Source organism: Symphalangus syndactylus, chromosome 13, assembly GCF_028878055.3.
Source record: "Symphalangus syndactylus isolate Jambi chromosome 13, NHGRI_mSymSyn1-v2.1_pri, whole genome shotgun sequence".
Classification (NCBI taxonomy): Eukaryota; Metazoa; Chordata; class Mammalia; order Primates; family Hylobatidae; genus Symphalangus; species Symphalangus syndactylus.
The window spans coordinates 105015058-105029691 of NC_072435.2; the positions used below are offsets into that span (position 1 = coordinate 105015058).

Here is a 14634-nt window from a genome sequence, read left to right on the forward strand (position 1 = left end):
CTACCACCACGTGCCTTTTACAAATCCAAACAATGCTGGAAGACCGCTATAGTTATTTCTATTTTGTGGATTTGGATGCCACAGCCCCGACAGGGTCAGTCACTCTCAAGCTAGGAGTTGAGTCAGTGACGGGGCCAGTGAAGGACATGGGCAAGTGGTGGCTGGCCCAGAGACCATCGCACCTAGTAGATTGAGAGCTGTGATATATAAGCTGAGAAAGGCCAGCCTCACCTCCCTTCTTTAAAAAGTACAAAAAGCCCTGAAAATAGTTGTGAAGTAAAGTGTGGCTAAGGGTTTGGAGTTAGACCTGTGCGTAAGGCCCCAGCCCTACCAGTTAGTAGCTGTGTCCAGGGCCAACAGCCTCACCTCCCTCACAGGGCTCCCTAGCTCTGAGTAAACACTCCAAACACTCAAATTATGATGATTTGAGAATGCTCCCGAAGTCTCAAACTATCTTCTCTTTGGAAACTTTCCAGCTCTAATGGCAGACAGCATGACTAAGAAATAAAGGCAGGAGCCATCCTGATCTAGAATGAGACTCCAGATTAGGCAACAAAAGCTCTGAACCTTTTCAGAGCCCAACCCACTCCAAAGGTCAGTCAACCTAATAGTAGGCAAGGCCCTTGGGGGAACAGTTTTGGCAGCATTCGTGTCCTTGAGCCCAAGTTACAGTGAACTGAGGACACAAGGCAGTGGACCAGAAACCGCCCCCCGCCACCCACCCCCACAGCAAACCTCTCTAGGGAGGACTCTCCCCGCTGTTGCTACTGGAATCCTGCTTTTTTTTGAGATGGAGTTTTGCTGTTATTGCTCAGGCTACAGTACAACAGCACGATCTAAGCTCACCGCAACGTCTGCCTCCCAGGTTCAAGCAATTCTCCTGCCTCAGCCACCTGAGTAGCTGGGATTACAGGCATGCACCACCACACCTGGCTAATTTTGTATTTTTAGTAGAGATGGGGTTTCACCACGTTGGTCAGGCTGGTCTTGAACTCCTGACCTCAGGTGATCCTTCTGCCTCGGCCTCCCAAAGTGCTGGGATTACAGGTGTGAGCCACCGCGCCCGGCTAATATTTTGTATTTTTAGTACAGACGGGATTGCTCCATGTTAGTCAGGCTGGTCTTGAACTCCCGACCTCAAGTGATCCATCTGCCTCGGCCTCCCAAAGTGCTGAGATTACAGGCATGAGCCACCATGCCTGGCCAGGATCCTGCTTTTTGACTTGTTTCAAAGGTTTGATTTCATTACTAATGAAGCTGGGGAGGTGAGGCAGGAGACAGCAAAATTGGTTACATGAAACAGAGAGGCAATGAATACTTGAGATACTGGCTAGGGATCTGATTCAATCAGAAGTTTATTCCAGTTAAATGGTCAGTCTCTCTTCTCTCCATCTCACCTGAATATAATGTTGCTGATTCTAAACAGTGGCTCTCCAGTTGGTGACAATCGAAATCAGCTGGGAGCTCAAAACTCCTGACACCTAGGTCCTACCATGAAAATTCTGATGTAATTGGTCTGGGATGTGGACTAGGCAACAGAATTTTTAAAACTCCCCCAGCAGATTTTAAAGCCCACCAAGATTACAGCCCACTATTCTAAAAAGCACTGTACCCCTTATTTAAACTACCATTAACTCCACAGTCTTGGCCCAGTGAATTCCTGACCTGACACATAAAAACAAACCAAAACACCATAAACCAAAGCCAGCCCCGGCTTCACAGCTTCAGAGCCACAGGGAGGAAGCAACTGTATGCATGCATGAAAATACAAAAATCAGCTGAAGGGGGAAAATCATCGACTAGAAAGGAGGCTCAGGCAAGTACAGTAGGAAAAAACGCACCAAATCCCTGACCCCACGTTTTCTATATGCTTCTCTGTAGAAGTCTTGTGTGCCTGTGTGTGTGTTAAGGAAAACTGGATCGTCTTGGCAAACCTGGATTGCCATCCAGTTCCACCATTTCCTTCGTGAAATTCAAGCAATTTAACCCAAGTCTCAGTTTTCTAACTTGTAAAATGGAGTGTTAAAGCCATAATCTTCAAAACCCTCAGAGAATGAATGCTAAAGTATTTGGCACCTAGTCCTTTGTGTAGTTTCCTTTGGGCCTCTCAAACTTTGGGATCAGTGGTTCCCAACCCTGGCTACTAGAATCACCTGGATGTGCTTAAAAAACATGATGCTAGGCCAGGCACAGTGGCTCACACCCATAATCCCAGCACTTTGGGAGGCTGAGGCAGGAGGACTGCTTGAGCCCAGGGATTCGAGACCAGCCTGAGCAACATAAGACCTAATCTCCACAAAAAAAAAAAAATCAAAAAAATTAACCAGTCATGGTGGCACACACCTGTAGTCCCAGCTACTCGGGAGACTGTGGTGGGAGGATTGCTTGAGGCAGGGAAGGTGAGGCTTTAGTGAGCTGAGATCACACCATCGCACTCTCCAGCCTGGGCGACAGAGCAAGACCCTGTCTCAAAAAAACAAAAACAAACTCACACACACCTGTGCTTGCCTGGGCTACATCCCAGATCAATTAATCAGTATCTTAGAGATGCAGAGGGGTGGCTGATCAGTCACTAGTGTTTAAAAAGCTCTTTGAGGGATTCGGATGTGGGACCAGGGCTTACTGCCACCTAGCTAAGGTGTTTAACCAGCTTTATCTAAGAGTTGCCAGGGATGTGAAGCAAAGCATCACCTCAGGGGATTCCTACAGCAAAGTTTAAGAACACTGTATTGAGGCTTGTTATAAAACCTTCCCAAACTGAGGGCATTTCTACAACTCAGAAAAGTCTGCTGCTACATTTCAACTAAACTAAGTCACATAATTGCAGCATTTTACATCCAAAATTTGCTTATAAGACAGCTACAGCCAATTTCAACTGTTCCATCAAATGACATTCTCTTCCTGTTTTTAATACACAAACTCTTGGCCTATTTCTCTCAATGTTCTAGTGAGAAAGATATTTATCATCAACCCTACTTTTTAGGGGAGAAAACTAGGAATCACACCTTTAAGAGCCCTCTGACTCCCAACTCCTATGCCCCTTTCATTACACAGTCCAAATCAAGAAATCATTAGTCTAATCCCTTGCAGGACTTGTTAAAACAGATAGATGGGCTCCAACCCAAGAATGTCTGATTCAGTAGTCTGTGATAGGGCTCGAAAATTCAGCCATTTTGAATAAGTTACCAGGTGTTGCTGCTGGTGGGACCAGAGATTGAGAACCACTGGTTTAGGCTGCCTTCTTCCCCTCCGCTGGTACTTATTTTGCACAAAATGGAGCAGACTAGTCAAAGTCAGATACAGGATAACTGATTTTTCTTCAGCAGCGTCACTGGGACTGATTTTCCCTTAAGACTGCACTTTCCAGGGACGTGACAAACAAGCAAGCAAGTAGAAAGAAGATCTGGGCCAATCTTTGGTCATCTTTACCCAGGGACAATGAGCTATTCAGGGAACAGACCCTTGAGGATCCCAAGCAGACAAACCCCACAGCTGAGAGACAGATCTTGAAACATCCTCCCCTCCTTAGACGTGGTCACCTCTGGCCTCAATGGAAGTTACAGATAGATACCCAGGCGCCAGCTGAGGCACTGAACTCCGTGGCGCAGGTATCCTAACCTCAGGCCCCTGGCATCTCTCCCCAGAATTCCAAGCACTGAACGCACATCCACCTGCTGGTCTCCCTCGATTTCTTTCCCCCACTGGCCCGTGTGTTCAGACGCACCTGGGAGCCCCTTCCTCACTTCCTGAAAACCCAGCGACTCCAGCCACAACCTCCAAAACCCCAAACGCTCCGCCCCAAGGAATCCTACCTCACCTTCTCATAACCTGCCCATTCTCTTTCATAATCCTCCAAATCCTCATTTTCCACCCCCAAATGTCCGTTTTCAATTGACATCTCTTTGTTCTCGCAATCACCAACTCCCATCTCCAACCAGCACTCAGGACTCATTCGGAGACACCCCCTTCCTCACGCACACACGTATCTACTCCCCAAGTCCAAATGTGCTTCCCGGATTCCTAACTGCCAGGGAGCCTCCCCACCACCACCACCCCTAATTCTCCGACCAAAGCCCTTCCCCCACCCCCAGCCTTTCCCCCCAGCCAATCCCCTAAATGCCTCTCCACTATCGCGACTGCCCCTCATCGCACCCCCTCCTCTCTGTCCCTTCTTATACTCTGCTGCTGCCCAGCTCCCTCGGCCGCCCTCAGCCCCTAGTCGGTGGGCACCGCCCTCCCTACCATGAAAAGTCGGAGGACGCAGGAGTCTCCAAACCCGGACTGAGAGAGGCAGGAAACACCCAGCTCACGCCAGCCGGGGGCGGAGGCGGGGCCGGAGCGATAACTTCCGCTGTCCGCACCCCACTTCCGCCCCGCAGAGGGCAACGTCTTAAACCGTCCGTTGTGCGCGTAGGGGCCAGTTTTCTTTCCAGCCTCCCCGGCCGGAATGGGTTCCAGCTTCTCTCGGCTGGGTAGGGCATTTATCCCACCTCCGCTATTTCAGCTGCCAGAGGGGAGGCAAGATGTGGGGAAGTTTTCCTTCCCGGGCGAAGAAGCTCTGCGGAACTGTCATTTTCCGGAACTGGATGCTTGCTTTCTGGCGGAGTTCTGAAAGCGAACACCCCGGGGCAAGATGGCGGTTGTGCGTCGGCTGCTGCCCCGGGTCTGGCAGAACTCGGGTGTTTTGGGCTGAGACAGTGGCAGCTGCGGCCCCGACCCCGAGTGCGGGGACCTCCAGCGAATAAAGGTCGGCCTGCGAGTAGCGAGTGACAACTGGGTCTTCAGTTCTCCGAGTGGTGGGGCTGGGGACTTTGAGGGAGGTGGCTGTAGGGCACAGTCCCTGCCTGGCCAGGTCGGAGGAACAAGTGCTGGGATCTGGTTTGTATGCTCCAGGGGCTCTCTCCGCGGCCCTTTCCACCTCTTTTCACTTTTGGGACGGTAGGCCTTTATAAACGGACTAATGCTGGGTGATTTGTTCCTGTGGTTGTTGATGCCGAGGAAAGACGCCGGGCCCCAGGACTCACCTAAACTGGAGTTCGAATACTGTTCGCTCGCTCTGTGACCTTGGGTGAGTTCCCTCACCTCTCTGAGCCTCAGTTTCCTTCTGTGTAAATGGAGTAATTAGCAGGTTTCACAGAGGGTGTGAATACGTTTTAGTACCGTGCCTGACACCTAGTTCTGAATAAAGAAAAACTTCGTCGTAATTTGACTCCAGCTTAGCCTCCACAGGCAATCTTGCACTCTCAACTTCTCTTTGCTTTGCCATTGTGTGAACGGGGGAACCCTGGATCTTGTTTGTTTTACTTAGTAATAAATAACTGCTTTGGATATAGATGGATTCAGATTCAAAAGCATCCACCTAGATAGGCTGTAGCTTTCAATAAATAATAGCTGTTAGTATGAATAGTCTCTTTAAGTCCTGTTTCCTATTCTTTAAATAGAAATTAGATTATTGAGGCTGGCCACGGTGGCTCACGCCTATAGTAATCCTAGCACTTTGGGAGGCCAAGGTGGGCGGATCACCTGAGGTCAGAAGTTCAAGACCAGCGTGGCCAACATGGTGAAACCCCATCTCTACTAAAAATACAAAAATTAGCCGGGCATGGTGGCGGGCGCCTTTAATCCCAGCTACTTGGGAGGCTGAAGCAGGAGAATCACTTGAACCTGGGAGGCGGAGGTTGCAGTGAGCAGAGTTCGTGCCGCTGCACTCCAGCCTGGGCAACAAAGTGAGACTCCGTCTCAAAAAAAACAAAAGATTATCGAGACCTGATAGAGCTGTTGAAAAGACAAGTTGGTTAAATATCTGTACAGTGTCTGATACACCGTCTGCCCAGAGCAAATGGTGGTGGTCATTAAACCTGGTGGCCCAGCTTTTCCTACTGTACAGGGAAAATCCTCTTGGCTTAGTCAGCAGTTGGTATTTATAATGCTTCAGCTTTGGAAATACAGAGGTAAGACAAGAGTCTGAATCCTGCCTCTTAGTTATTACAGCCTTGACTCTGCCACGTACTAATGGTCTAGACTGGACTAGATGAGATCATGAATGATCTTCTCATAGGACTCCTGTCCTTATTAGATGAGATCACTTATAAAGGACTTGACACATAATGGGTACTCATTTACTTTTTTAAATGATCTTGGTTATCACCAACCTCTTATTTTCTAATCTTTCTACCTATATGATTCTTGTTTCCCTAACTAGATTGCAAGCTTCATAAGGACAATACAATAAAGCTCACTTACATGCTACATGCTTTTAGATATCCCATGTTAATATTTTCCCATTTAATCCTAATCACAATGTTGTGATGACTAAATTGAGGTACAAGAAGGATAAATGTTGCATTTAATCCTTTCAGCAACCCTAGGACATAGACACTATTATTACCCTCGATTTACACATAAGGAAACTGAGGCCTAGAGAGGATAAGTAACTTGGCCAAATGTCAGATAGAATGAGTACTAAAAAGAACCAAGGCCCGCTTTCTCTGATGCAAGACTTTTTCTGCTGTGCACAGCCTTTTCTTTGGTTCTCCATGGCATTTAGCAAAATAAGTACTTAATAAACACTTGATTGTGTGTTTCATTAATTGATGAACTATATAAGGTATACACTATATATATACTATACACAGGTATACACTGCAGGTGGAGAAGGTATATAGGAAAGGATGAGAAAAACGGTAAAGTGTAGGCTATTATGTGGTATGAACAGAAATCAACCAATAACATTGCTGAAGGGATGATAATCTCAAGGAAGGGGATGAGAGTAATTTCTTATCCTGGGAGGCCCCCTGGGAGAAGTGAAAGTTTTAAGATCGTCTTACAGTACTTAGGTACAGTTTGCACGCGACTTTGTTTTTCTTTTGGGAAGAGGTTCCCTCTTCCCCTTCTAATTCCATGGACCGTCTGCCATTGAGGCACTGTCTGCATGTCATGGAGGGAGCATATCATTGTGCTGGTGGCTTGGGCCCTGCTCTTTTGCAGCCCTGAGGAGCTTGAATCTGTTACTCACTCTAAACAACAGGGCCAGGAGTTCATAGCCCAAGGGACAGGACTGGTGAATCTTAGTGCACTTAAGATAGGAAAAAGGTTAATGGGTGAGAAATGTCAGACTGCCAGCATTATTTCCTACCCAGAGAACCTTAGTACCTTTTCAGGTGGGAGCCTCTGCTGAAGAGTTGTTTTTTTTTTTAATCCTTGTGTTTATAAAAATAATACACCAGTTAGACTTATTGACTATACACTCTACAATGTGCACTCAAGTACCTCCATAGGTACCTGATACACATCATCACATTTAGTCCTCATTATCAACCTCTAAGCCAATTAATAGATGAAGATGGAAAGACTCAGGGCCAAGTATGGTGGCTCACACCTGTAATCCTAACATTCTGGGAGGCCAAGGCAGGAGGATCTCTTGAGCCCAGGAGTTTGAGACCACTAACCTGGGCAACATAGCGAGACCCCACCTCTACAAAAAATTTAAAAACTAGCCAGATGTGGTGGTGTGTACCTGTGGTCCCAGCTACTTGAGAAGCTGAGGTGGGAGAATCGCTTGAGCCTGGGAGGTAGAAGCTGCAGTGAACCATGACTGCACCACTGCACTCCAGCGTGGACGACAGAGCGAGACCCTGCCTTAAAAAAAAAAGACTTAGACATTCCCCCTATAGTATGTGGCAGAGCTAGGGACTGGCTCCAACTCCGGGTGACTCCCAAAGCCCGTGTGCCCCTCACTGTGCAGTGCTGCTTCACCATGTGCATGCTGTGGAAAATTTAGAAAATACAGACCAATTAAGGAAAATTTCCCACAGTTTCAGTACCTCAAAACAGCCACTGGTAACATGTTGGCATAGTTCATGCTGGTTTTGTATGTGTGTGTGTGCATTTTTCTTTAGGTAATTGGGATCTTATTGGTCCACAGGCAGCCGTTTATTCACTTCTAAGGCATAAACATTTTTCCATATCATTAAAAATGTCAGACACGCTGAGGCAGGAGAATGGCATGAACCCGGGAGGCGAAGCTTGCAGTGAGCCAACATCACGCCACTGCACTCCAGCCTGGGCAACAGAGCGAGACTCCGTCTCAAAAAAAAAATGTCAAACATGGCCAGGCACAGTGGCTCACACCTGTAATCCCAACTGAGATAAGGTGTGGTGGCACACACCTGTAATCCCAGCCACTTGGGAGGCTGAAGCAGGAGAATCGCTTGAACCTGGGAGCAGAGGTTGTAGTGAGCTGAAATTATGCCGCTGCACTCCAACCTCAGCAACAGTGAGACTATCTCAAAAAAAAAAAGGAAAATGTCAAATATAATTTTCAATAGCTCTTTAACATTCCATGACCTCTAAGTTATTTTGCTTCCCATCACAGCTTTAATTCAGCAACAACTTTGGGATTTATTTTCAACATATTCCCTTTAAACTGTGAAGATTGAAGAGATACAGTATAACATTTAGATGAGACATTAAATAAAGAGGACCCAGTGGTGTTTTTAAAAAAACCATTGGCATTGTAGTTATTATTTTTACTCAGTGAGGAAGATGTATGATACCACACCTATAAAATCTAACCCTAAGTCTGGGTTTTTTTCTTCTGCTTCTGCCAGAAAAAAATAACAAGCTTTTCTGAAGAGAAGCTGTTCTTAGCCACGAGTCCTGTGCAAGATCACTAATGATTACCTGGCATTTCTCCGACACAGGCAGGTCCTCAGGTGAGATCTCCAGACTTTACTGCTGGGGCAGGAAGAGTAAATGATTCCGAAGATGGCTACCTTTTCTCTCCAAGCCTTTTATAGGTTGTTGCAAAAGTAATTACGACTTAGTGTTTTTTAAAAAAAGTTGAAAACCACAATTACCTTTGTACCGACCTAATACCTTCCCTCCTGTGGTCAAGTGGGCTCTGTTAGTTTGTTTGACAGATCACTGTTGAGAAGGAGTCACAGAGGTCCCTTGACATGTTCATGTGGTGGGAGGCTAGCACCAACTTTTTTTTTATTATAAAAGGGTATTATTTTATTGTCCTTATTAATACTAATAATAGAGCACACTTATTAAATGCTTTTCAGTAACATGTAATTCATTTAATACCTCTAGGAGATAATATTATTAAGTCCAATGTTTATTTTAATAATTTTTAAATTTCTTTGTATGGATGTAGGGGGTACAGGTTTCTTATATGCATATGTTTTTTTTTTTGTTTTTGTTTTTGTTTTTTTTTTTTTTTTTGAGACGGAGTCTCGCTCTGTCGCCCAGGCTAGAGTGCAGTGGCACAATCTCGGCTCACTGCAAGCTCCGCCTCCGGGGTTCATGCCATTCTCCTGCCTCAGCCTCTCCGAGTAGCTGGGACTACAGGCGCCCGCCACCACGCCCGGCTAATTTTTTGTATTTTTTTTTTTTAGTGGAGACAGGGTTTCATTGTGGTCTCGATCTCCTGACCTCGTGATCCGCCTGCCTCAGCCTCCCAAAGTGCTGGGATTACAAGCGTGAGCCACCGCGCCCGGCCTATGCATATGTTATATAATGGTGGAGTCTAGGCTTTTACCTGAATGGTGAACATTGTACTAATAAATAATTGTTCAGTCCTTACCCCTGTCCCATCTCCCACCTTTTGGAGTCTCCATTGTCTTATTCCACTCTGTTTGTCCATGTGGGCCCATTGTTTCGCTTCCACTTCTAAGTGAGGTCATGCAGTATTTACCTGTCCGTTTCAGAGTTATTTCACTTAGGATAGATGGCCTCTAGTTCTAGCCATCCATCTTTTTACTCTGGATGATATTTTCACGTGGGTGCTACTTTGAGTAAAGTAGCCTGGTAGAGAGATTGTTTTCTGGAAGTCTGGATTTCTGAATACTTCATTTCAGTGTTTTTAACTGGGCTGATTGTGCATTTTGTATAGAATCGCAAAGTCATCAAGCATCTAAAGAAATCGTCTCGGTATGGGAGCCTCCATGGGTCAGTGCTGTGTGCTTTAGGCTGCTAGCAAAAGCCGTTCACAGTTACTGGTGATTTAGATAAAAGCTGAGTATATAATTTAGAGCTTCTCTTCAGAAAAGCGCCTGTTAGTGGACAGGACCAGTTCTGCAGTAAAGTCTTCACTGGTTCTTGGCAGGATGGTAACTGTAAGGAGAGTGGAATAAGCTATACATAAAACCAAATATCTTCAGTGTAATGGACTGTCTTGCATTCTGAAGTGTGTACCTTTTGCTTTGTTAATGTTAAAATGGCCCTTTCTTTTTTGTGTGCTGTCAAAAAGTATGCACTGGTAAATATTTGTTTAGTGAATGGATGAATACAATGATGATGACAGCAAATAATCATGTTTGATTTTCCCCCCGAGTCCTTACTTGGCAAAATAAAAGCTGACTTCTCAGTTTTGGTTTCCCAAATACTATGGACTACTCCAGAAAATTCAAGTATCTGGGAATCTTTGACCTATAGGATACCTGGTTTGAATTAGAGCTTTATGGGTGGGACTGATTCATTCTTTGTTCATTCGTAAAGCTGGGCCTGCCCTTATCCTATGCCAGGTGCTGTGCTCTTTCCCTTAAGAAAATGTGATTATTTAATATAGGATGTAGCACCCCTGGTCTTGGCGAGTTGCATGAAAGAGCCTATAGGAGGCCGGGACTTGTGCCGGAGAGCTGTTAGCACTTTGGAGGGTGTTGACAGGTCCTGAGTATCTCTGCTGCCCAGGTCCCTGCCCACCCTCTGCTCTTGAGCCCCTTTCTATGTGTGTTTTTCACACAACAATCTACAACACCTACTTGCCCATTTTCCTTGCAGGGTTTGTGCAAGTTTGCAAACATGTTCACCTTGTCTCAGACCTCGAGAGCATGGTTCATCGATAGAGCCCGTCAGGCACGAGAAGAAAGGCTTGTGCAGAAGGAGCGGGAGCGGGCAGCTGTCGTGATCCAGGCCCATGTCCGGAGTTTTCTCTGTCGGAGTCGACTGCAGAGAGATATCAGGTAAGGGCTAGGATCTCCCTAGCACATGCTTCTCTGGCTCCCAATTAATAGCAGATACATGAGTTTTTTCCTAGAGCGCTTGAAAAGCCTTCCAGGTCCTACAAGCTCTTAATTTAAAATGTCCTTTTTTGCCCTTTCCTTTCTAGGAGAGAGATTGATGACTTTTTTAAAGCAGATGACCCTGAGTCCACTAAAAGAAGTGCACTTTGTATTTTTAAGATTGCCAGGAAACTGCTGTTCTTATTCAGGATCAAAGAGGATAATGAGGTAAAACGATAATAGCAAACATGTATAATACTTCCATATGTCAGATCTTTTGTAATTATTGATATTAACTCAGTTCTTATAGCAGCTTTATGAGGTAATTACTGTCACCCTCACATCCTGTCCCTTTTGTTTTCTTGGGACCTGTTTTGGAGGGATTATGCCCAGTGCTTTTAGGAATCTTTTCACATTGACCATTATAAGCACAAGTTGAACTCAGATGCATGCAAGAGCCAGGAAGTTTAGGTAAATGAGTAAAAAAAAATATGAGATAAAACATAATACAAAATACAAATCATATTAAACGGTAACTGACAGGCAGCAGTGGTGAGGACATCAAAGGGAGTAGCAGGGTCTGTGGCCTGCCGCATCCACGGGGAGCAGCTACTACACAGCTCGGTGGTGGACTCATACTCTGATTTTTTTTTTTGAGACGAAGTCTTGCTCTGTCGCCAGGCTGGCATGCAGTGGCGCGATCTCAGCTCATTGCCAATCTTCACCTCCTAGGTTCAAGCAATTCTCTGGCCTCAGCCTCCCTAGTAGCTGGAACTATAGGCGCGTGCCACCACGCCCAGCTAATTTTTGTATTTTTAGTAGAGATGGGGTTTCACCATCTTGGCCAGGATGGTCTCAATCTCTTAACCTTGTGATCCGCCCGCCTCAGCCTCCCAAAGTGCTGGGATTACAGGCATGAGCCACTGCACCCAGCCTCTGATTTTTTTTTTTTTTTTTTAAAGAGATGCCAAAGATCTGAGTCTTTATGCTCGATGTTCATTCGTTCATTCATTTTCTGAGACAGGGTCTCACTGTTTCCCAGGCTGGAGTGCAGTAGCACTATCACAGCTCACCTCCCGAGGCTCAAACGATTCTTCCACCTCAACCTCCTGAGTAGCTGCAACTGCAGGTGTGTGCCACCATGCACAGCAAATTTTTGTATTTTTTGTAGAGATACGGTTTTACCATATTGCCCAGGCTTGTCTCAAACTCCTGGACTCAAGTGATCGACCTGCCTCAGCCTCCCAAAGTGCTGGGATTACAGGCGTGAGCCACTATCAGTGTTCTAATTTGTAAATCTTGGCAATCAATTTGAAATTTTTTAAATATCCTGCAAATCATACAAAAGGTGCCATTTTGCACCTTAGGGATTAGAATGATCAGCCTGAAAAATATAATCCTAGAAAAGCAGCTAGTTATCTGTAATAGTACTAACAATGCCACTGAGGCATGTCTCCATGTTACTAGCTGTTAGACGTTTGCTATTGCTAAGCTTCACATTGTGCCAACCCTCTCTAGGCACTGGGCCCTTGGGAGGAAACAGGATGGGCAAGATCTCTACGCTCATGGAGCTCATAGCCCAGCAAGAGAAGGAGGACTATGCAGGCAGTGAACACATGATTACGTAGATGAGGACAGACAAGCTGGAGGAGGTGACCCTCATCTTACAGAGAAGGAAACTGCAGCTCAGCGTGATAGGGCAGCCTGCCCAATATCACGTGGTTTAAGGGCAGATCCAGGATTGGTGTAGCCAAAATTGAACTTGTTTTCTAGTTTCCACTTTTCTTCCTTTGGCATTACAGGATAAAAGTGATGATACAGCAGCCTTTGACTACTGTCTGTGAGGCAAAAGTCAGTATCCATGGTGCTTAAGAAACAGTAAACTGGCGAACACAGTCGAGGACACAGCAGCAGACCTGCAGGAATCCAAGTCCAGTTTGCCAGATTGATACTGTTTTTTGAAAGAAGCCTCAATTTGGATTTTTATGTGAAATATACCAGTTTCTTTTTTTTTTTTTTTTTTTGAGACAGAGTCTCGCTCTGTCGCCCAGGCTGGAGTGCAGTGGCGCAATCTCGGCTCACTGCAAGCTCCGCCTCCCGGGTTCACGCTATTCTCCTGCCTCAGCCTCTCCGAGTAGCTGGGACTACAGGCGCCCGCCACCACGCCCGGCTAATTTTTTTTTTTTTTGTATTTTTAGTAGAGACGGAGTTTCACCGTGGTCTCGATCTCCTGACCTCGTGATCCGCCCGCCTCGGCCTCCCAAAGTGCTGGGATTACAAGCGTGAGCCACCGCGCCCGGCCGAAATATACCAGTTTCTAAAACATTTCTATAGGGTTCCTCCAGCTCTTGGGCCACCAGATGGAGAACCCTTTAGTCTTTATGATCTTCAGTGTCCTCATCTGTAGGAAGGAACTGCATGTGATTATGTGTGAATCACCTGGCATAATACCTGCACGTGCCAGGTACCCGCCGAAGGCTTATTTTCTTTGTTTTCACTTTTTGATGGGTTGTGGGAATGTATAATCCCCAGTGTGTCTCTTTGCAGAGATTTGAGAAGTTGTGTCGCAGCATCCTGAGCAGCATGGATGCTGAGAATGAGCCTAAGGTAAGTGGACGGGAGCCGCAGTGTCTCCCACAAGCTCTTAAGGGCCAGCCTACTGGGCTCTGAAAGTTCCTGTTGAATGTTAGGCCCAATTCACACACAAATGCAAATAAGTAGTGGATGGAAAACACTACCAAAGTACAAATGATTCCTTAGTTTCTTCATGATCCAAGTAGCTACATTCTGCTCTTGCCACAACACAGGATAGTAAATTTTCTTACTAGGCTATTTTGTCTTTGCATTTAGTGTTAAAATAAGTCCTGTTTACAGCTTATTCATCCATTCAGGTACACTGCTTTATCTGGCACTGGACCTAACTAATAGGTCCAGTTCCAACAGTTAGAGCATATGTGATATGATCTCTATAATAGCCCATGACATTCCTCTTTTTCCCACCTATAGGTGTGGTATGTGTCCCTGGCTTGTTCTAAGGACCTCACCCTCCTTTGGATTAAACAGATCAAGAGCATTCTGTGGTACTGCTGTGATTTTCTCAAGCAGCTCAAGGTAAAAAAAAAAAAAAAAAAAAAAAAAAGGCAAAACCAGAAACAGTAAATATGTCGTTTTCACCTGTAGACTTTAGTCTATATTTTCAGAGTCCCTATCAACCAGAGTTGCTAGTTGAGCCACTGTTCTGAAAGAGAGGAATTTCGATGCTGTTATCAATATGAGCCCTCCTTTGGTGTGTGTTGGACCCTTAACCCGCTTGCCACGCCACAGCCTCCATGCCAGGGAATCTGTCACTTTCCTTCCCGTTCATTTAATGTAATCGGTACTTTATGATCTACATTATTACACTAGTCAGGCCTCTTGTTAAAAGTACAGAAGCCCAACGTGAGCACAGCTAGTATCACCTACCGGTTAAGCAAGGAAGAGAACGTTGTGCTGTAGAATATATTCAGTAACATGGCAGCTGGGGTAAGGAGAGCCAGGGGGTTCTGGATTCTCCCTCTCATTCTTTTCTCTCATCCCTGCTCCCTTTTGGGGTCACCTTGTCCTTTCCTGCTGTAACGATGGCAACCAG

General features: G+C 45.7%; 2 protein-coding genes across 18 annotated transcripts in view; one reads left to right on the forward strand and one right to left on the reverse strand.

Moving 5' to 3' along the window:
* The window catches only part of KCTD10 (potassium channel tetramerization domain containing 10), a 69144-nt gene extending 64715 nt beyond the window's left edge, over nucleotides 1-4429 (reverse strand). For 2 of the 7 annotated variants that reach the window (XM_063614519.1, XM_055236628.2), the window contains exon 1: nucleotides 3486-3668. In XM_063614519.1, the coding sequence (XP_063470589.1) occupies nucleotides 3486-3515 (30 nt within the window). In that variant the 5' untranslated portion in view covers nucleotides 3516-3668. Of the gene's footprint in view, nucleotides 1-3485; nucleotides 3669-4242 lie in introns of those variants that run through there. The other 5 variants (XM_055236627.2, XM_055236625.2, XM_055236629.2 and 2 more) reach the window with 5 other exon arrangements.
* Nucleotides 4393-14634, forward strand: part of UBE3B (ubiquitin protein ligase E3B) — a 61915-nt gene continuing 51673 nt past the window's right edge. For 5 of the 11 annotated variants that reach the window (XM_063614426.1, XM_055236617.2, XM_063614427.1 and 2 more), the window contains exons 1-5: nucleotides 4561-4747; nucleotides 10786-10967; nucleotides 11114-11234; nucleotides 13554-13613; nucleotides 14013-14117. In XM_063614426.1, coding sequence (XP_063470496.1) covers nucleotides 10807-10967; nucleotides 11114-11234; nucleotides 13554-13613; nucleotides 14013-14117 — 447 coding nt within the window. In that variant the 5' untranslated portion in view covers nucleotides 4561-4747; nucleotides 10786-10806. Of the gene's footprint in view, nucleotides 5069-8609; nucleotides 8715-10785; nucleotides 10968-11113; nucleotides 11235-13553; nucleotides 13614-14012; nucleotides 14118-14634 lie in introns of all 11 variants that reach the window. The other 6 variants (XM_055236615.2, XM_063614430.1, XM_055236616.2 and 3 more) reach the window with 4 other exon arrangements.